This window comes from Nelusetta ayraudi, unplaced genomic scaffold (genome assembly GCF_046127955.1).
Source record: "Nelusetta ayraudi isolate G7.1 ecotype Tasmania unplaced genomic scaffold, CSIRO-AGI_Nayr_v1 ptg000005l, whole genome shotgun sequence".
NCBI classification, from domain to species: domain Eukaryota; kingdom Metazoa; phylum Chordata; class Actinopteri; order Tetraodontiformes; family Monacanthidae; genus Nelusetta; species Nelusetta ayraudi.
In genome coordinates, this window is record NW_027466055.1 from 2587666 (window position 1) to 2610614 (window position 22949).

General features: G+C 43.2%; 1 protein-coding gene across 1 annotated transcript; it reads left to right on the forward strand.

Annotated features, from left to right (window-relative positions):
* Window positions 1-80: 80 nt before the first annotated feature.
* On the forward strand, window positions 81-22314 carry slco3a1b (solute carrier organic anion transporter family member 3A1b). The gene is made up of 10 exons (XM_076048896.1): window positions 81-821; window positions 3549-4008; window positions 14063-14161; window positions 14347-14616; window positions 14752-14916; window positions 15290-15488; window positions 16129-16264; window positions 16401-16573; window positions 17485-17549; window positions 17822-22314. Exons 1-10 carry the CDS (start codon window positions 663-665, stop codon window positions 18196-18198), a joined length of 2103 nt encoding a protein of 700 aa, XP_075905011.1. The 5' UTR covers window positions 81-662; the 3' UTR covers window positions 18199-22314.
* The last annotated feature ends 635 nt before the right edge of the window (window positions 22315-22949 follow it).

Sequence of the window (22949 nt, forward strand, 5' to 3'; positions counted from 1 at the left end):
ATTTTTAGATAATAAAAAAAAAATACCCCCCGTAAAAATAAAACAACATATACCTGCAGGTCTGCACACAATATTGATGGGGCAAAATAGCCAAAGGCGCGCGCGCCATCGCACATACACGCGCAGTTGGACGGGAGGGGGCGGGGCGAGGAGCAGCGCGTTCACCGGCTGAAGGACGCACAGTTGCGGCTCGGAACCGAGCGGGCTGACAGCGAGAAAACAGAGAAAAACACCGCGTATGCAGTCGATGCCGGTGCTGGGTAAGGATGCAACATCCCGGATGTAACCGCGTCTAGTAGTCAGCCCTCCACCGGGAAGCTACCGGGACCGTCACACGCGCACACACGCACACACGCACACACAGCCACATGCGCAGCCTGCGTCGTATTTGAATGTGATGTAGCCGCCTAGTGCACCGGCTGGACGGGAGACGAGAGGAGAGGTCGCAGACGGACTGCGCAGGATGCTGAGTGGACAGCAGCCTTCAGGGCGAGAGGCGGGCTACTGACCAAGAGATCTGCATCCTGTCCTACCCCCCACACCCACCCCTACACCTTTATTTTGGCGCAGCTCGTTAATTCCAACAAAAGCAAATGGTCTCCTCCGGACCGGACCCCCTCAGTTTCATGCCGTCCAAGCCGACCGGAGCCTGAGCCCGCAGGATGCAGGTGAAAAGCCAGATCTGCACCGAGCGGAGCGGCACCGACGACCCGGAGCAGGACGACAGCCAGAAGAAGACCTCGTGTTTCTCCAACATCAAGATCTTTCTGGTGTCGGAATGTGCGCTCATGCTGGCACAGGGCACCGTGGGCGCCTATCTGGTGAGTTGTTCGGCCCGAGCAGGAGCCTCGACCTCTCCGGTGTACATTTTCTTGGGGGGGGCGGGGGGAGAAGGTGGGGGATGGGGAGGGGGTGGAGAGGTCTTGCACCCTTCGGCTCTCGGCTGGACAGTGAGTGAGTGATGATGATGATGAGGAGGAGGAGCAGGAGGGACGCGATGCAGCGAACAAATACGTTATTCCGAGCACCTTTAGCGCAACCGCAGCCTCCAGCAAGTGCGCGACGCTGACTGATGACTTGATGTGCGCGATGCACCATCCGCGCGTCACAGCGGCTGCAGGCTCCACGCTGCTGCTGGAGAATTCTATGTGCGCGTTACTGGAGGTGCGTTTGAGAGCAGGTTACGAAACGCTGGTCAGGGGCTCCATCCGTGCAGCCGGCCGTGCTGCACTCTGTACCGGTGTCCCTCCGCCGGTGAAACGGGAGGATTTATAGGCCCGGTGTGATTGTGATCACCAAAGGAGAAGCGGCGACATATTGTCTCTTCAGGGAATAAACAGTGTTGCTGACAGAAGTCTCGTCGCAGCACCCCAGAAGGTCAAACTGTTGTCAACATACAGATCAAAGAGAATATTTTAAATTGGGGGAAAATAGTTGGGATATATAAAGGATGGGACATTTCATGCATTATTGCTCATACAAAAATGAACCATACACCAAAACATAACTTGTATAAAAAAACAAAAAAAACAAAAACAACCTCATTGATGTAATGGATCTGTGCAGACGTAGTAATGGGTAGCCATAACCACTCCACAGCAGCTCCTGATATATTTGTATGTGTCCATCAGCAGGGGGGGACATGAGCACGAATTGTAAATCAGCACAAATATAAAGGATGGCACTCTTGCCTAATTAAAATCAATGCCCGATAGCTGTCAGCGCAGTACTTTAAATGATTGCATGTAAGGTGCAGAGCGTCCGCCATGGCAAAGTGAGGACACTCTTGAGGTGGAGACACGTTCAAAGACGATAAACGCTGTACGATATAAAGGTCAGCGTGTTGATTCTGATCTTTGTGGAAGTTGAGCTGTTGCCGACTGGCTTCCATTGATCAGGCACCTCAGGCTGATGGACTCAAGGACGTAGTCAGTTCTTCAGCTTTGGTTGCAGCTTGGCGGGAGGCATCACCAAAGCCAGTGTGTGTTCTCAGGTCACAAATGTACACAAGTGTGTTTAATCTTGACCAACCTAAAAATGAACCTTGTGGTCAGACAGTCTGCTGCAGTCTATAGTGCTGCCCGGCCTCTCCAATCTGCGGTTCTGAGCCATTTCAGTCCCTTAAGCAACAACTGTTAAAGATCAGGTCCATTCTGGCTGGATCAGTCTCAAAAACATCTTTCTTTGCTATTCAATTGTTGCCGACTGTCTGTCAGTCATAATCTGCACTGAGTGATGACAGAAGTGGATTAGTGACTCACAATAATGTACAAAAATTGAACAACAGACTGGAGACACCGCTCTCCTCTCAGACTGTTTGTGCCATTTGAGACGCAACGGCTGTTCAGAATTACAACTACACCTTTATTTGTTTTATTCTTATCCCTTTCCTCTTATGAGGTCTGCGGCAGCAGTTCCAGGTTTTTAGGACATTAAAAGATGTCTAAGTCATTACCTCCCCAACCCTCTCAGAACCTTTCACCATATTGACATATGATTCATAAACAATAATTGCATTTTGACCAAGATGGCCTCACAGGAATCAGGAAATTAGAGGTATTACGCTTTGTGTCAATAATTTCCATTTCCTCCAGCGTGTTATTACACAATTATCTCAGGAAGGCCGGCCATGGTCAAGGCTATGAAGCTCTTGACCAGAGCCATATGACTTCTGTCAACCTTGCCTATCATTTTTGGTGGGCGGATCCTAGCTCCTGATTGGTCACCCTGCAGATTGATTCCAGATATTGGATTAATACAGAGCTTGTGAACATCTTTGGAAATGCTGCTTGGTACTCTTTCACCTCTACATTAGTTTAGTTTATCTGTTAAAACCAAAAAATAAACTGCGACCACCAGCAACCACTAAAAACTCACTCTTGCTGGTCTCAGTGTTAAATTGATATAATGGCTCAATTAGTGAAAAAAATGCTACATATTTTTTACTTTAAATCAATTGGTACTTTAATAATTTAACACATAATGTATGTATTAAATTGTAATTTGAATTAATTAATGAGACATTTAAGTAAATATTATGTCAAATAAATCTATTTTATTTCGTATATAATTAATTTCACCACTTTTAATCCCCCGTTGGACTCAAACCCTGCGATTACGTGTTTGTGTCCCTCAGAAAGTGTAAGCAGGAGCATGAGGTATCTTGCCCGAGGCATCACACTGGTGTATCTCTCTCTCTCTCCGCTGGACATCATTTTCGCCTCAGGCCTGTTTTTCACGTGGATGAGGAAGAGGAGGCAACCTGTCCACTAGAGCAGCTCAGCTCCTGTTTGTCATGAACAGGTGGCTGTTGTTGGCCCAAGCAGCAGATGGCTGCTTCACTGAGTAGCACCTGAAGCCATTCGTCCTCATTATTATTTCAGGGAAACTTCTTTCGCCGATGGGTTGAATCTCTTTTTTGAAGTAAAATCACTGAAACTGTGCACTGCTAACTGCTGGATTAGTGCTGGATGTGCACCCAAGAGTAGACTGCTGGGAAGGGGTTTGCTGTGATGTCATGTGTCACCTGATTTCTATTTGTTTGACAGGTAAGTGTTCTGACCACTCTGGAGAGACGCTTCAACCTCCAGAGTGCTGATGTGGGCGTCATCGCCAGCAGCTTTGAGATCGGCAACCTGGCCCTCATCCTGTTCGTCAGCTACTTCGGTGCCAAGGCCCACAGGCCGCGGCTGATTGGCTGCGGTGGCATCGTCATGGCACTGGGGGCGCTGCTCTCGGCCCTGCCCGAGTTCCTCACTCACCAGTACGAGTACGAGGCCGGCGACTCGTGGCACGCTGAGGACGGCAGAGACATCTGCTCCAACAACTCCAGGCCGGAAAACCGAGACTCTGGCTTCAGATGCGGTAACAGGGCAAACACCAACATGATGTACCTGCTGCTGATTGGAGCCCAGGTTCTGCTGGGCATCGGAGCCACGCCAGTTCAGCCTCTGGGAGTGTCCTACATCGATGACCACGTCCACCGAAAGGACTCCTCACTGTACATAGGTAAGAAGCGATGAGCGCCCCTCAATGGGAAAAAATGCAAAGCTGACGGCCACAAAGCTACCTACTGTTGAATTTTAAGACAAGCCATTGATTAATAGCATCCGTGTTGACAATTGTTAACCAATGAAAATTCAGTGTTTGTCAAAGCTTAGTAACCCTAACAGGTAATTGTAATGAGCTTTATATAAATACTGTGTCAGAATGTCAGAGAACCTCTTGACCAAACCCACAGAAAAAGGTTTCTGAAAGATCCCATAACATTTGTGCAGTCACATAACAGATAAGTCCATCATTACACTGAGCTGCCTCGCTGGAGCAGCCTGCCTTGCTCAAGGGCACCCCACTGATTTCAAACAGACAGTAGCTTTCCCCTCCCCTCTTCCTTAAACACATTACTGCTGACTGTTGGGGAATTTGAATGGAATGAAACCCTGTGTGTGTGTGTGTGTGTGTGTGTGTGTGTGTGTGTGTTCGCCTCACAAACCTTTAGGCAACCACTAAATGTAAGATAATCAAAGCTAAATGAACTCCAGTTCTCTGGAAGTAATGAGAAACAGAAACTGGTGGCATAATGTGATCAGTGCAATCAGAGAATCCACAAATCTACATTAGATTTTCTTAATTGGCGTCTCTGAAATATGGACGTAAGTTTAATCAGGGACAAATGATTAACTCAAGTAAAGGCTCGTTATTGTAATATATGGCAAACTAAGAACATCTTTACTTTTCAAAATGATTAGTCAAATTCTTTACGAATTTTTGAACTGATGAAAAACATCAAACAAAATGCAGTGACAGCTTGTTTGATGTTTTAGTTCTGCTTTAATTTAAATCAATCCCTCCAGCCCTAACTAAATACTTGACCATTACAGCATTATCATTGCTCTATGGAGAGTGTTGCTAGTGATGTGGTCACCACACAACTGAAAACGTTTTGCAGCATTGTGCCAGGGTTTTTCCCCCTCCATTATACCAAGATGGTTTAAGGATCTAATGCAGGTCTTCAACATTGTGAAACTGACACAACAGAAGCTCTATCACACTTCTGAAGAACATGCTTATGTAAGAACCCTGATGTTAGTGGCCATCACTGCCACTGTTTCCTAAATTAGATTCTGCCCATTAACTGTAATGCAGGAAACAGGAAGTGGACGGAGTCCATTTAACCACACTGCAGATCGATTAAGAAGCCATTTAGCAGAGTGACATACCGTAATTCCATGCATCTAATATTCACTAAACAATTTTTCCACTATGTGGTTTATAATATGAAACAGTACTACAATTCAATATTTCTCTATTTTTCTCTTTTGCGAATATTAGTAAATAAGTTAGTCATTTTTTTGTTGTCACAGCTAAATTTTTTTTTTGATCTTTTAATGCTTCTGTTGGCTTCTAATGCGTATTAATCATCTTCCTTGGCCAGCCTGCAATGTGCCACCACAGGGCTGGAGGTTCGAGATTCAGTCTTAGAGAAACAGGAAGAACAGCAGCAGAGCAGGTTCACTCCTCGGTCTCAGCAGCATCAGACATGCATTTTGATTATTTTGGGGGGGGGGTCAAATAAGACATTTTCATTTTCAAATGCCTCAGCTTTTCATTTTCATATTCACATTTGAAAAGTCCCCTGGTTCAAACTTCTTATTTGTTTGAATCTGTGTGTTTCTGCTGAGCCAAAAAATCAAACAAACAACAACAAAAAAAAAAACGTGCCTCTGGGTTAGATGCCGTGTTCACTCACTAGGAGCAAGTCGTCACTCGTCTGATGTGTTGGCAATGTAGATCCCCTCTTCCTCCCAACCTCAGCAGCAGAGGGCTGAGGTTATACTAGCAGAAACCAGGAGGTCGACATAACACACGTTACAGCCAGTCTGCCAAAGTTACCAAGGCAACAGTACAGACACAGTGGCTCCGGTATCTTCCTGCTTCCTTAACGCTTAGCGACCTGTGAGTCGTTCCATCTGGTTTACACACAGACAGACAGACAGACAGAGCACGTTCCAAAAAAAAAAAAAAAAAAAAATGGATAGACGTGAAACGTTCCATATAGATTTTTTTTTTTAAATCTCTGCTTGGATCTCTGAAATATATCAACGTTCACCAATATTGTTGTTGTTTTAAATGTAGGTAGCCTAATGTTAAACCTAACCTGAAATGTTAGGTGCACTTGCAGACCTCCTCTGCTGCTCACGTTGTCCCCACTTGTGTTTTTCGGTGTGGATCTCTCGCAGGGTATTGGGGGCCTGCGGTTTGTTCTGTTCACGCTTTGATCTGTACAGTCTTTGCCAGCAGCGCTCACAGTGCTGGAGATGAGGGATGGGTGGAAGGAGGAAGGAGGACAGAGAGGAGGCCAAACAAGGAGAGCCCAGTAGCCAATGAGCCCCTCCGTGTGTCCTGAGTGCAGCCCAGAACAGATGCTGGGTGTTTTAGATTGAGTGTGGCTTTGCTTCTTCATGACATTCACTCATTTTATGACTAATACTGTGAGGCTGACCTTCTTTACCTAGGTCTGCTGCAATAGCCCATTAGAGCAGCTATTCATTCAATATTGTCATATTACAAGCCTTTATTTTATTCATGCAACTATTGAAAAAAATACATGTATTAATCTGCATTTCAAAAACAGGAACAAATAAAGTAAAACAAGTAAAAAATGTATGAGGTATAAAGCAACACTGATTATAATTCTTATACTTCTGTACTTCTTGTACTTTTAGTTCTACAGTAGAAAGTGTGTGTGTGTGTGTGTGTGTGTGTGTGTGTGTGTGTGTGTGTGTGTGTGTGTGTGTGTGTGTGTGTGTGTGTGTGTGTGTGGTGTGTTTGGTCCTCCGGCCTCTTGTTTACTGGCCAAGTGATGTTGGTACATGTGAGTCTCCTCTTGTTCCAACCTTTCAGAACTGTTGACACAGTGGTGAATGGACACCACAAGATGCTCATGATAACGTAGCATGGGGACATGGAAATGGTAGCTGAAATTGTAATTTACTGGGGTGGGGGGGGGGGGGGGGACCGTACAAAAGCACAGAAGCTTCATGATTGCAACATTACGTATGTCCAGACACAGTGATGGTCCTGTGGTGGCGCTAGCTACACCAGATACTGCTTATAGGACGTGTTGGTTTGTTGTTTGCAGAGCACAATTACAACAACCGGCTGTGAACATGTGGTTAAAAGTCTAGTCTCATTAGGATGGTTCTGAACTTCTTTTATTATTTAATTGGGGAGTTAAAAGTCTGCTTTTATTGATTTAACACAGGTGTTTAGCCTGTTTAAAGTACCAGCAATACTCAAATGACCTCAACTCATAGCCGTTGGAAATGTGATCGCTCATGCTCAAGCCGGCATTAGTGTCTGTAGCAATCCACCTTTAAAAAGACTCACCAAATAGAGTGATTTGGCAATTTGTCTGTGATTTATTTTGTTTATCATTTAAACTGGGTGACTCTTGATCTGATTCAATGCAGAAGAAAAAAAAAAGGCCCTTGTGTATATATACAGTACACACATGCTTGGTGATAATAAGACTGTAAGAGACCCCTTGCATAATTTAGTTTGACAGACCAGCAGTTTTAGTTGTTTGGCAAACATCTAACCATACAATTAAAATTTAACAGCAGCTCTCGACAGTCTCACAGGCAAAGCAGACGATTGCTGCGGTCACATCTTCACCCCTGGCAAATCAATGCTGCATGAATAAACGGAGAGCACTTGATAACAAACCAGAAAATAATTCCCAGTGATGAAAAAAGCAACGCATCAGTCAGCAGACTTGAAGGAGGAAACTGAGACCCCCCCGCCCCCCCGAAGATCAGACGATTGTGACTGCTGGCACTGTAGAGAAATACAGAAATAGAAGATTACGCATTAATGCAGCAGTGACACCCTGCAGCACAAGCACTAAAGTGATGGGAAGTGACCAGACTCTGTCCGTCCCTTTCAAAGGGTTGTGACTGCAGCACCCATTTAGTTAGCAGTGTGTTCTTGCTGAAGGTGGAAGCCAAGTCTTCACTTTTACTAGTAAAACAAATGAAGGAATTATGATATTTCAGCTGCCACCTCATAGCGGTAACATTGCTTTTCCTGCATGTGTGTGCGTATTAATATGAGGAATGACATGGGAAAATGACATTTTGTGTATGTTCAAAAATAAAGATGTACATGATCAAATAGCTTGCATCATTTGACCCAGTTTCTTTAGTGGAAAGGGAGCGCAGCACATTCTGCTCTTTCGCTGTTTTCCACCTCTGTGTGACTGTGCAAATAGAAAGTAGACAGTGTGTAGTTTCCTGGGGGTCCATAGGTAAACAAGACAAAGATCTTGCATTGATTGGACTTTGCTGAATGGCTGAGGAGAAGTGCACAAGCAGTCAATTTGTTTTGTTTGTATTTGTTGTTATCTATCAAATGTTTGCTGATATCCCTCCCTCCTTCTCAATGTCCAGCTGGTGTGGGTGAAAAAAAAAAAAGAAGCTTTATTTTGTGTTTTCCCAACACAAAATCAGACCATGATGGCTAGTGTTGCCAACTTTCGACTCAAAACGGTACGCACCATTTCATTGTCAAATACGGGACGGCGATTCTGTATTTGAAGGGACGTTGAGCAACTCTCCTGACGGCTAAATATCATTAGCATGCGTTAGCGGGCGGGAAATTGGGCGTCAGTATTAAAATGCACCAAGCGAGTTGCGCAGAACAGTGCGAGAGCTCGCGTCTAACATCTCGTCTCGACATCTGGTGGATGCTGTAAGTGATTGCGAGGTGCAGCATCCTACAGCATAAACAAGGCTGCAGTGCAACCGCTGGCTCAGCGTCTCTCTCTTCCTGCTTCGCGTAGCCTCTATTCATTGCTCTGATGCGTGTAATGAAGCGCTGTGAGACTGCGAGTCTACTGCAGCAAAATGTTTTTACTCCAGTGGAGTTATTATTCTTCCACTACAGGACAGCGCAGGGAGGTATGGGTGGTGACTCAGCAGCACACGCTGCTCAGAGCAGCCCAGGTTGCTTTGCTTTATGTGTGCACCTCTCACCAGCGCCTCTGCCAAGCCGCAGAGCGCTGATGATTGAAATGTGCCATAATGGGGGTGTGAGCGTGAAATAATTTATGTACTGGCAGTGTGACCAGCCCAAGGAGCTCTGCCTCCTACTGGCTGACCCCCGCCTTTGTTTTATTGAAAACAGGTTGGGACGCAACGCAAGAGAGTTCATTTTTTTTTCTTTTTTTTTTTTTTAATCTTTGGTGCTTTTGCAGCAAAAGGAAAATATTTACGTCAGCATATCTTTGTCTTAAGTGGATGCTTTATTATGAGATTTTGCCTTTTTATTTTATTTTTTTCAGAAATGCAAAGTTGAACAAATCAGTGAATGCTTGTTTACATACCTAGTGGTCACACAATGCCTGACACGTAAGGTGGATGCAGGCATGTTCTGTCATTTTGCTTATGGTGAAATGTGTTCAGGGTTTTGACAATTTAAACATGACTAACTTGATTTTGATTATTTATGCCATTGTTATTTAGGACCAAAAGTCAGGGAACCTGTGTTTGATTATTTCTTTCTTCAAACGATGCTGTTTGGTGAAGTTGGCAATTTACCAATTTGTTCATTTAACTACTGCGCAGTGTGTGCATACGCATACAGCCATACACTTATATACATAAACATACACAGTCACAGCAGCCATCCCCCCAAGCCCCTCCCCCATGCCTCTAGCCAGCCTGTTCACACGCTGCTCTGGCATTGATCATGCAAGAGCTCAGTGGGGTTGAAGTCAGCAGTGCTGGCAGGTCACTGCATCCTGTCCACTCGCAAATTTTGAAATGAGTCACTCGTACATGTTTCTTGGTGAAATGTCAGCTGTCAAAATTGTCCGGTCAGACGAGCTGCAGAGTGATGCACAGCAACCTAAAGCTCGGCGTTTCTCTACGTCACAGGTGGCAAACGTACTCCAAAATATAATCCAGTTTTATATCTAACTAGTTCAAATAGCTCCACTTAAAGAAACAACGACTATAATAGTAATAAGTCAATCACTTTTAACAGAATTTGTATTTTCAACACTTTCAAACGCAAAAGTGACCTTACATTGGAAGCGTGTTCTTCCAATGTAAGGAGTAGAAAGTACAGATATTTGTGTACAAATGTAGGGAGTGAAAATAAAAAGCTGGCAGAAAAAGAAACACTCAAGTAAAGATAGATACAAACACCTGAAAAATCTTCCTAAGCACAGCAACAAAGTATTTGCACTTTGTTGCGTCTGCTCTACGTAAGCATTTATCTGGTAGCTAAAGACTGAGAGAATGTGTGTGGGACAAATAAGGAATCTGGAATACAGCCAACACTGAAATGGAATCTATAGTTTCCTCTCTGTCCGTCAGTGTACGCAGTATTGCTTTTCACGCCCGTTTATCACAACAATCATCTGTCCGTCTGTCACCTGTCACCCAGGGTTGAGGGTCGGTGCTGGATCCCGTGCCAAAGACAGGGAGCACCCTGGACCAGCCCTCACTGTATTAGCATATCAATCACACGGAGCGACAAACAAGCATTCCCGCCCACACTCAGACAAGAGTAGCCAATTAAAGCTGCCATGCTTGTCTTTGAATGTGGGAGGATGGTGGGGAACCTGCAGAGAACCCACACAGGCAGGCGGAAAGCATGCAAACCTCACACAGAAGGCGTGACCTGCAAACTGAACCTTCTCATTCTGTCTGTTCTTTGCACAGATGTAGTCCAAACTACTTTCCACACTGTAGATACATACTGAAAACATCACATATATAATCAAGATATGTGAATTAATGTGGCAAAAGAAAAAAAAAGTTGAATACCTAAATATGTTAGGTTACATATATTTTATATGAAGGGTGGCTATTCCAGATCATCTAAAATATAAAACTTGTTGGAGTTATTTCACACTTTTTGTTTAATCCATGTTCCATATGTGTTCATTCATAGTTTTGATGCCTTGAGTGACAATCTAGAATGTAAACAGTCATGAAAATGAAAGAAAAAACATTAAGTGTGTGTCCAAACTTTTGACTGGTCGTGTAGTAGATAAATAAATGGTGTTTTTACATATAAAAAATGTGATAAAGGTAAAATGACCGACTTTTTTCATAAAAGTGAGGGAACAACAATATGCAAACCTAACAAAAGTGAGGCACGCTGGTTCAAAGTTCACAAATATCTGTTCTATCTCTAACGTCTTGCTTTGTTCTGTGCAGTTTCCTGCCAGTTACCTCCATGGTCTCTCTCTCTCAGAGGATCGCCAGCTTATCGCTCCTCGTTCTCATCCGGCTAACCGCACACTGCAGTGAGACTCTTGGCGTGGCCGCTGCACTGTAAATCAGCACCTGAAGCTTTCATCTGCGAGCATGCTGAGGCAGAAGTGTAATTATTGCAAAGTCAATGAATCCAGAGGGATTTACGGTCTGCCTCTAACGAGCAATCAGAGGTTAAACAGATCCTTTAAACATTTAATCACGCACATTGATTTTTGAAATAATGAATTCCACATAATTTTTCCAACATTACCGCAGTCGTTGGCCTCCTGTGCACCGCGAGTGTTATGTCACGTCTCGCAGGGTATCGGGGGTGGGAGGGGGGGTTCGGGGGGGAAGGACAAGGCTGACAAAAGTCTGATCAGCAGCTGCGGCTGTGGAGGAGGACGAGCTCAGTTTCCTTTCTCACAGTGTGAGGAGCCGATGTTGCTGCTGTTTTCATCAGCTGTTTCATTTTAATGCGCTCTCCGCGGCCTCACCTTATCACAGGAATACTAAAAAGCTGGTTGTTGGGTGTGTGTGTGTGTGTGTGTGTGTGTGTGTGTGTGGGGGTGCTGTGGTGTGTTTGAGAACAGCAGATAAAAGTGACCGCAAGCCAATATTTTCCACTGATTCACTGCGCTGTGTGTCTGTGTGCCTTTGTGTGGGTTTGTCTGCCGTCCTTGAATCGCAGCCCTGCTGTCTGGATTGGTGGCGTTGTCCACTGCCTGTCAGTGATTTGATCCTTGTCGAAGGCACGCTTGGAGATGGGGAGCTTGCTCATTGGCTGGCTGTTGAGTCAGCGCCGCTTTAACCCCGCACCACCTCTGTCACATGACTAGGATGCCCCCCCCCCCCAGCCCCTCCTCCACTAGCCCCTGCTGCACCGGGCAGCAGTGACACTGCCGAAATGACTACAGACAAAGAGTTGGCGAATTCTGGTCCGAGTGTATCAGAGACACAATTCAGTGGAGCGTATGATATTGCTTGCAGCCACTTTTTTTTTTTTTTTTTTTTTTTAATATGAGTCTCATTTGGATTTTGTCATTCTAAGTGAGTTCTTTTTAATGGGTTTTTTCTGTGCGCCAGGTGTCAGTATATGAATTTTTTTCAAGGTTTCAAACTGGGTCAGCTGCACTATTTTACCCATTTGGACGATGAAGCCTCGTCATGTCTTCAGTGGTGTCAGAATCGGAGCTTCTGGAATTCATCACGGCCACTTGACTTTACTGTGGCAGCAGTCGCCTCATCAATAAGCACCAGTGACCCAGTTGCACTGGCTCTACAATCCAATAACACTTGATCCACTGCGCTGGATGACTCGTACGGCCCTGGATTTAGACGAGCCTCTCGCTTCCTGGGGGGTGATTTCATCTGGTCATTTGCATTCTGGACCTTTCTGCTTTCATGAGTAAACACTTTTTTTTTCCCACCATGCAAATGGTATGAATGCTGTGTATTGAAAGTAATAAGCATCTTTTGAGAGAAAGCTTTGATGACACACCCACATTTGTTTACTGGGCTGGCTGGATGTTGTGAAGGTCTTTTTTTTCCCCACTAGGAAAATTGTTGTCAGATTATTAACTCCAGCTGTCTTCTGTGATACTCCTCCAAGTGTTAGTAGATTCCTTCCTTTTGGATTCCATGACATTGTGCAACTGACCACAAATTTCAAGCTCTCTTTCTCTGTCTCCCTGCAGTCAGAACTTTTTAACCAGCGAAAGGCTCACTGAACACGGGCCTCAGACTTTTGCTTTCACGAGTTCGTTTGAAAGACAGAATCAACTGCAGGTCCGGGACGTCTTTCGTTTCTCAATTTCAAGTGGACGTACAAGATTGACCCGAGTCCCGCTAGCGAGTCTCCTGGCCACAGCCGCTTAATGAAGTATATTCAAAATCCAGAGACACACTCGGCTGACTATGTAAATTAAATTTTCTCATCATGAATATGGAAACAATTCTCTCAGGTCAATATCGACTGTGGTTGGACATTGATTGGAAAAGAGGAGCCATCTTTCACCCAGCAGCAGTGACGAACAGCAGCAATCAGTGCATCCCTCAGTGAAGAGGACGAGCGGCTCTCTCTCTCTCTCTCTCTCTCTCTCTCTCTCTCTCTCTCCCTCTCTCTCTCTCTCTCTCTGTGCTCGGTCACTCTCGGTCAGCCTAATGGAGCTCACGTCTACGGTTACAGAGGCCACCAGCACCGTTAACTGGGTTGCAGATACTCACGCCTGCACAGCTTCTGCCCGACAATTTCTGTGACAAATCCAGTAGTTTTCTCTTATTGCAAGGAGGGAGAGGGAGGAGGATTGGGGGAGGATTGGGGGAGGGTTAAATAAACATCTCTCCTATGTTTATAACCCTGCAAGACAATCTTAGTCATACACCGTGGAGGATCGCGTACAAGCCGAGATTTACAATTTTGCAAATGCTGTGAATAAAAATCAACATAAGGAAAGATAAAATACTATATGTCTTTGTTTAAATGAAATGTTTAAATAGAAAACGTGTAAAAACAATAGAATGGGTTAGATTCAGCCTGCCACTGGTTAGACGGGGTTTAGTTAGCAGATGTGTGCACCAGTGCTCAGGTAGCAGTTCTGATGTAATGCCTCCCTCTGCTGGATATCTGAGAAAATACAACCGTTGATTAGCATCATGTTTTAGTGAATGCCCCACAACTGGTCTCAGCAGGTGCGCTGGAACAGTGTGTACCTCAGTTCACATGATTGTAATTAATGGCTCAATATAATGTTGTCAGCTTCTAGGTGACCTTTCTCTTGTCTGTCTTGCAGGAATTTTATTTTCAACGTTAGTGTTTGGCCCTGCCTGTGGCTTCATCTTGGGCTCTGTCTGTACCAAAGTCTACGTTGACGCTGTCTTCATTGACACCAGTGAGTCCAAATATTTTACACATTTGCAAATGCCTCTTTTTTTTTTTTTAAAGACGGTAATGACACTTTTGTTTTCATGATGATGGAATTTTAAGATATTACATAGATTATTGTTGCCAAATTCAACTTTTCCTGCAACCCACTTTACTTGCAACTTGCCGACCTTTTCTTTCTTTCTTCCCCAGCCACGCTGGACATCACGCCAGATGACCCTCGCTGGATTGGGGCGTGGTGGGGCGGCTTCCTCCTCTGCGGTGCCTTACTCTTCCTGTCGGCCCTCTTCATGTTTGGTTTCCCCCAGGCGCTGGACGAACAGGACATGGATGTCGGAGCGGAGAGTGAGCAGGCCATGTTGCCTACCTCCCTCAGTATGGAGTACCAAGGAACCAAACCCAAATCAGCCATCCACGGCTTCGACATGAACAGCGGACTTTCAGTCTGTCAGCACCTGAGAGGTGAGATAAAAGTCAAATGGAAAATGCAAATAAAGTAAAATGCCTTATAAACAAGATAGAAATGTTATATTCATTCATTGAACTGTTTCTATTTCTATTTCTTGTTTTTTCTCTGCATATTCTCCACCAACCCAGTCATCCCCAGGGTTACCAGGCACCTTCTCTCTAATCCAGTGTTTAGCTGCATCACACTGGCAGCCTGCATGGAGATCGCTGTGGTTGCTGGTTTTGCTGCTTTCTTGGGAAAGTACCTGGAGCAGCAGTTTAACCTCACCACATCCTCAGCCAATCAGCTGCTAGGTAGGTCCATCAAGACACCTGTAACAATGATTTCCTATTTTAGTTGAGACGGTTAGTAATTGCAGAATTAAGGAAAAATAAAATAAATTAAAAAAGCATTATTATTATTATTATTTTATTTTTTAAATACATTTTTGTATTGTCGAATCCGTTTTTGCAAACAAAAAGTCTTTGTGCAGTTTCTCTTCATGCTGTTAACGTTCACCACTGACAGTGAAAGCAACGGTGCAATGTACTCACCGGTCTGACTTGATGTAAAGAGTGGACGCGAGCTTAGTGGAAACAGAGAGAGTACTGATGGATAAGGACACAATGCTGGAGTGCTGTGCCTCGGAGTGATGCTGGAGCAACACCTTTGTCTGCTCCTGTGCAGGCATGACAGCCATCCCCTGTGCCTGTCTGGGAATCTTCCTCGGGGGCCTGCTGGTGAAGAAGCTCAACCTGTCAGCTCTGGGTGCCGTCCGAATGGCCATGCTGGTCAACCTGGTGTCCACAGCCTGCTACGTCTCGTTTCTCTTCTTGGGCTGTGACACCGGACCTGTAGCGGGGGTCACGGTCGCCTACAGTAACGAGTAAGCCAGGAAACATTCACCCTCGATCGAGGAGTCTGTTCAGTATTTTCCCATCCAGGATATTTGCCTTTGAGAAGCGTGCTTTGAGTTCAGTTGCTTTCCTGAAGGTTGCGGTCAGTGTAGATACAACTGGAAGTCTGACTGTCAATAATAATGGGTTATAATAATAATGGCAATAGAATAATAATAAATCCTCCAATTAGGACACATGATTATCAGTTTTGTTTTTTTGCTCCTTAGTTTTGTCCCAAACCTTAATGTAAAACACATGTTTATGCCTACATTGTTTAATACAAGCCAGAAACTTGTTTAGTCTGATCTTTTTGAATACATAATTCCTAATAATTATAATTAACGATAAAGGGTATTATCAGTCTTAATTAATGACTAATTATGTAAGTATAAATAGTTAATAATTAACAAAATGCTCTATTAAAAAATAATTGATAATCAATACAGAATTCCTTAAAATTCATTTTTACGGCGCTGATACATTTTGGGTAAAATCTTTCCTGTTTTTCAGTTCGTTAGCAACAGTGGAGCACGTGGAAGAGTGGATCTAAGCAGCAATGAGGACAAACACTTTGCGAGAACCAAATATATTCTCTTCCTGTAACGTGACCTTTGACTTCCTCCCTAGGACACTGCAGTCTTGGCAGCGGCCTGAGCCCATGTGCATCAGTAACTGTAACTGCTACACAGCATCAGTGAGTCCTGTCTGTGGCTCCAACGGAGTCACCTACCTCTCCGCCTGCTTTGCTGGCTGCACCAAACCAGTGAGTGAAGGCGCAGGGCGCATCAAGGCTGCCATCACACTCAGACGCATACGTGGATGATTCGATTCAAGTAACCGCAGCAGGATAACGAGACTGAATGTCATTCCCTGTCTTTTTTTCTCTTTTTTTTTGCCAGAACCTGAGCAGCTGTGCGTGTATATCCAGCAACAGCGACGAGGCTGTGGCTTTGCCGGGAAAATGTCCCAGTCCGGGCTGTCAGGAGGCCTTCCTCACCTTCCTGTGTGTTATCTGTGTGTGCAGCATGATTGGAGCCATGGCCCAGACTCCCTCCGTCATCATCCTTATCAGGCAAGTAGACCTACATCGGCTGCCCAGAAGAGGGAGCTATTGACACTAGTGGGTGAGGGCAACGCTTTCACTTGGGTTGCTTCTGTTATCACCACGGTTTAATTTATATTTTTAAAAATAATTTCTACTTTGTGTTGAAGGGAGTTGATTTAATTTCTATTAAATGATTTTTATTATGTATTATGTACAATAATGATGAAACAGTAGTGACAAATTAATTTCAACTCAAGGTGACAGACCATCAATAAGGCATAGAAGACAAACCGAAGACAAAACACAGTGTGATTATGGAGCTAATCTTCCTCAGGACACATTGTAATGCTCATGAGACACTGATGCTACCTCGCATATATCTTTAAAATATCAAATAAAACAAAATGAAACTGGTAAATGTGCTATTTGATATTTGGTTTGTTGATTTTAACACAAAATTTAAAGAAAGGTCGAAAAATATTTTTGGGTTTTGATGGACAAGTGGACAACTGGTTGTTGTAGAGATTATTTACACCACAGAAACTCCCCCTTTGTACCTTGACAAGTATTTACCCTGTAGATATGCTGCTGTTCATCTTTCATGGCTTCACAAAAAGACAACTGCTCATTTACCAGAACAAGGCATGTTTTCTATGAAGCTCACTGGTTGAAAGGTCAGCTCGTTTCATTCTCACAACACTCAACAAAATGCTTGATTAGCGTTAACCTCCAGATTCATTGCATTGCAGCTTGGTGACCTTCAGTGTTGTTTCTACAATCTCACACTGCTGCTTACGAAGTTACTACCACTAAAAAAAAAATGTCCAACACCAGTTTGGGAGTTTTAATCAATTCTAATATTAATAGAGATGCTACACTGAGTGATTAACTGGAAATAAATCCACAAAGTGTTCATCATGGCCTCTCTCTGCTTTCAGAACTGTGAGTCCCGAGCTGAAGTCCTATGCCCTTGGAGTTCTCTTCCTCCTCTTAAGGTTGATAGGTAGGTGATCTTTCATATCTACAGTGAAACCTTGCTATCTCTGAACATGAAAAAAAGTTTCTTTTCTGCCCTACAAAGGCAGCCACAGTCTTTTGTGCCCCTGGCTTTCCCCCGTGTTGCCTTGTGGTTCTCCTCTGTGACGTTAACGTCACCTTAGCTGAGATCAAACTTCACCACTCTGTCTGTGCCGATATAGAGGCAACGTGAACTCAATCGGGTTTGCTTTTTGGCCCCCTGACCTGCTGTCTGTCGCCAATCCCCTCACGCTGCAGGTTTCATCCCTCCCCCTCTGATCTTTGGCATGGGCATCGACTCCACCTGTCTGTTCTGGAGCACCGTGTGTGGCGAGAAAGGCGCCTGCATGCTGTACGACAACGTGGCCTACAGGCATCTGTACGTCAGCATCGCCATCGTGCTCAAGTCGTCAGCCTTCGTGCTGTACACCACCACGTGGCAGTGTCTGAGGAAGAACTACAGGAAGTACATCAAGAACGGCGAGGGCTACCTCACGCCAACTGAACTCTTCTCTTCCAATGTGACTCTGGACAATCTGGGCAAGGAGATCACGCAGAACCCAGCCAACAGGACCAAGTTCATATACAACCTGGAGGACCAGGAGATGTGCGACAATATGGAGTCAGTTTTATAGTGCTGGTTCTTGGTGAGAACTAGTGCTGTGTTTTGTTATGTGCAGCTGATCTGATAATTCACATTTCTTTTGCTGTATCTCAGCTCGGACGATCAATTCTCAGTAATGTCTTCATCGTAGAAATCTGACAAAGTGAAGTCGCATGACAAGCTGCCCAATAACTCACTTCCCTCCATTTTGGCAACAAGCATTAACTGGATCATATTTATTTTTTAAAATCTAGTAACTGGAGGGAGCCTGACCTTAATTTCAGCTTCATCAATGGTTAAGTTGACATTGAAGGTTTGAGGTCCGGGTTCCTTATGAGGCCCAAATGTCTGTCCGAGGTGAAGGTCTGGAATTTGGCTTATTATAAGCTTTATGAAACTATTTATTTTGCGTACCATAAGGAAGTACTACTCAGGTGAAAATATCAGATAGACTCAGTGGTAATATGGCAGTTTATCTTGAGATGATACTAACTATGTCGTGGTAGATCTACAGGTTCATGGCCTGAGCACTTTTCCAGATGTGAAGAACACAAAAGGTAATTCTTTTACACGTGTTTAAAGTGAACAGTAAGTGGTTACCTGGCTTTAATACAAAAAAGTCTTGTAAGAAGGGGAGATTGTACTTAGGGCGAAAAAGACAGTTTTAGTTCAGAAATAGAATGAATACAAAGTATAATAGCTGGTAATAATATCACCATTGTAACAAATAATGAATAAAGCTTGGTGGTAAAAGGCGGGACTGAATTTAATATTAAATTCAAGACCCGCAAGGTAGAAATAGAGTATAAATAAGATAAATAAGTTGTATTGAAAAGTAGAATGTTTTATCTAGTATGTGATGGTCAAGCCAGGAAGTAACGATGATCCCTTTACTGCGTCATAGCGTGGGATTTGCGTTAGTTATGAATGCTGCATGAGATTCTGCGTCTAATTTTCCATTTTGGAGCAACATTAATGTGTTTCATCGTGACACTTCAAAGATCTATTTTATTCGGCAGACGCAGAGAAATCCTAGATGAGGGGTAATGTTAAAAAGAGCGTGCTACAAAAAGAGACACAGCAGTTGAATGGCTGAATTTTAAAAATGTTGGATGTGTGGTAGAATCCTGATATCTCTCCACCGATTTCACTCTGTTATTTAAACGCAACTTGAGGCACCACTATGACTGTATGTACATGAATAACACAATGAATAATGCATAACTATTGCTTCATCTAGTGGTGTGTCTAATTGGAGTGCCTCTGCAATGACCAGTATCCAAGTGTTCAGTAACGGGTCTGGTTATTGGGCCCAGGTGGAGAACTTGTGTTTAAAATAGTGCTGAAACAGGTGGAGTATCAACCGCAAAGCATGAGGAAGCACCTGAGTCCAATGAAGTTCCGGCACAGGCACAGTGTTGTTGCTGTGGTCCAGCTGCCGGCAGACAATAGCATGACGCACAGTGTCCAAAGCAGATTTAGTTTCTTTGAAAGCATGCTGCTCTTGCATGCCGTCATTAAAATTGAATTACTAGCAAAGGTCATGAGGCTGCAGACAGTCGGTGGATTAACAGTCACCTAAATGGTTAAATATGGCTACTCGAATGCCCCCTATACCTTATATTGGACCACTGTAAAGCTTTATAATGCATACTGCATTGTGATCCCAGTGTTGTCAGCTGAGTCTTCATCACTCATGCCACAGCACAGTATCTGAACAAGGATGTGTTTTTCCCCAGAATTTTTTTTCCCATTAGAATTCTATGGGATTCTGATATTTTTATTTTTATTTTGTAAAAGGAGAAAATATTATTTCTTGTTACTTTATAAGTATTTAATGTGTTTTGCATCAAAAATATGGACCTTTGTCCAGCCTCTGCTATCATCGCAACAGATTTCATTTGTTTGGAGGTGGGACTTGAAAGACTAGTTATACATTAAAGGAAATATATTTCCTTTACTCTCACAGGATGCTCTCTTGTTAACATGGAAGTGGAGCCAAGAAGAAAAAAGCTCTGAACACCTCAAAGGCTCACGTATTAACATTCTCTGTTTAAAAGCAACCCATCGTGACGGGTTAGCAGGAACGTGTTGAGCCTAACCCCTCAATAAGACTCGACTCAACTACTCTGCTCTTTTTGACACTTGGTTTTTGTTTGTTTCCAAAAAATGACCTATGTGTTTTTTTTTTTGTTTTTTTTTTAAAGAAGCTTTGATGGATTTTATTACCAAACCGTAGCCCTAGTTTATTAGGTTTGTGTTGAATCAAGCAAATAGCACCTTGAAACTCCTTTACGTAGATAAAGGAAGCATCAATGTTTGTGTGTGACTTTATGTATTTTCTTAAAGTGCATTTTCTTTTCCTAAAATGTGATTTGGAATCATCCAAAGCAACTTCTAAGATCCAACTTTATTTTCAGTTCATTGTGTGTTTTAACTGTTAAAAAAAAAAGGAAAAAAAATTGCTTTGGACCTGCTAGGCTGTATACACTGATGGTGCCGAAGCATCATAATACAAAAGAGTGCATTTTATAGGATGGCGAATGTTTAGCACTTAGCAAATGGACCTATGTTTAACCAAGAGAAATTACCAACCAGACCAGAACTAATTTGGGGATGTTGTATTTTTGAGGGAATAGTTTGTGTGTTTGTCAGCTGAATCATTTGAGAGGGACATTCGAGACGGCTGTATGTAGAGCTGCAGAGATGTTACCTGACATGTTACACTGACCAACTGACCACCGACCTCTACTTGAGCAAACTCCGTCAGGGGATGCTGTCTTCGATAACTGTTGAGTCCAGAGTGTTGTAGTGCTGACCCCTCTGTATGTACTAGTGCCAAACAAGTGCCAGTAACACCGTGCAAGTGTTCTGTAACATCCTGCAGAGGACTAATGTCTCACCACACTAGAGCTCAGAGCAGTTACTCCAGCTGTATGTAGCCTTTCTGTGAGATCCCTCCACTGACTAGCACCATATCAGAGTCCCGGAAACATATTGCCTAGAAACATGTCGTGTATGGGTCTAGAAAACTGTCTTTTTAGGATGTAATAACTGTTAAAAATGTAGGACTTTTCTACTAGTGAAGGTATTGATTCATTTAGATTAATATCTCTTTTCATCAGTGGTAAAGCTGATAACTATGTGTTGCTCTGGTTTCAGTAGAAAAATAAATAAATAAGTAAACAACACTGCTTGAAATCAGTGACATAGTTGTTAAGCCGTAGCCTGACATTGTACAGAAATGTTGACTGTAGAAAACCAGAGGCAGACTTCACTGATAGCTGTCCTGCACCTGTGCCTGGATATTAAAGCTCTACTCCGAGACTTTCTGTTGGGAGTCTTTGTTGATCCATATCAACCCGTGCACTGTTACATTCAGCACTCGCTAAGAAGAAGTCAACATATTCTGGGTACGTCTAACAAGCTGGCCAGTGTTCACCTGCAGCGGCAGGACTGTTTTGCCTTGTGATAAGAAAATAAAGAGTATTAATGTTTTTTCGTTTTTATATTTTGTTTCATTTTATTTGATGTCATTTCTGTCTTTTTTAGACTATGCCTTGTGATAACCACAGGCTGATTTTTATTATAGTCCATTCAATGTCGGAGGTAGTGAAATATGATGAGTTTGCTGCCAAAATGTGACATTTTGGGACTGAGCATGGTCCCGGTAATGGACAGAGTTAAGAGTGTTTGCTATTTAATTGCCTCCCTTTGTTATTTTTGAATGGATATCCCCTTGGTAAGCAAACTCTTCATATCTAGCAAAAAACCCTTTGGTTTGGGCCTTTCGGCAGCATGTTGCCTTTGATTAAAGTGAAAGCTTCTACTAACAATGTTAGTGATGGTTTTAGAGCAGTTGATGCAGGTTGGTATTTAATGTGTTAATTTCCTGGCTCTTTGCAGGAGGACCCTTGTTAAAAATGGGACCTGGGGGCGGGGGGGCATTGACTGGGAAAAATATCGCCTATATTTTCAAAGCATTTCTTTAGCTATTTAAATACATTCTATTGCTTATCTCTTTTTTTCCTTTACATCATATGAATTTATATTTAAAACCTTTATGTTCTGTACATTTCTTGGAATGGATTATATGATTGTATGTTTAATGTGAATACATTAAATCTATTTTTGTTTTAAACAAAAAATATTTTGGACCTAGTTCTTGATGCAGTTTGTTTGTTTGTTTGTTTGTTTAATTAATGAATTGTTTTTTTTAGCTCTTACTATAGATGGCCTGAATAGTTGTTGCATATGCCTGCAAACCTGCAAGAATCCCAAACTGACAGCTTTGAATGAAAAGAGTTGGGAGATTGTATCCACCTGGATTTGAACCCACATCTCCAGGATCATAGTCAGAGGTTCAACCCACTGAGCTATCTACCTTGTAAGCCTGAAGGCCATGGAGGTAAATAAGCAACAATATTTAAACAGGCCTAAATATAAATAATGGTAATTTTTAAGTCACAGCTGCCCTGCCCAAGATTCGAACCCTAGTTCTCCACTCCAGAGTCATGCGTCTAACCCACTGAGCTATAAACACTCTGTGCATTTATGAAAACCAAGTGAGGTATGTATGCAAGTTACTGTCTATGTACAAAGAATGACATTAAATAAAGTCAAAATCTCAACATATCCAAACTTGGCTGAAAAGTATCAGACTTTAAAATGAGATGTTCTCTTTTTTTTTTTTTTGGAGAGGGTGGGGGCGGGGATGAGGGTGGGGGTCAATGTAAGAGACCAGGGTAAGGTTTTTTTACTTTTACTCCTGGAGATGAAACC

What these genes read in the sequence shown, in the direction of transcription:
- slco3a1b (XM_076048896.1), top strand. Translation starts at nt 663, where the DNA reads ATGCAGGTGAAAAGCCAGATCTGCACCGAGCGGAGCGGCACCGACGAC. An exon ending in CTCAGCCAATCAGCTGCTAG is followed by an intron (nt 14,917 to 15,289) that starts GTAGGTCCATCA and finishes GCTCCTGTGCAG; the next exon opens with GCATGACAGCCATCCCCTGT. An exon ending in TCCGTCATCATCCTTATCAG is followed by an intron (nt 16,574 to 17,484) that starts GCAAGTAGACCT and finishes CTCTGCTTTCAG; the next exon opens with AACTGTGAGTCCCGAGCTGA.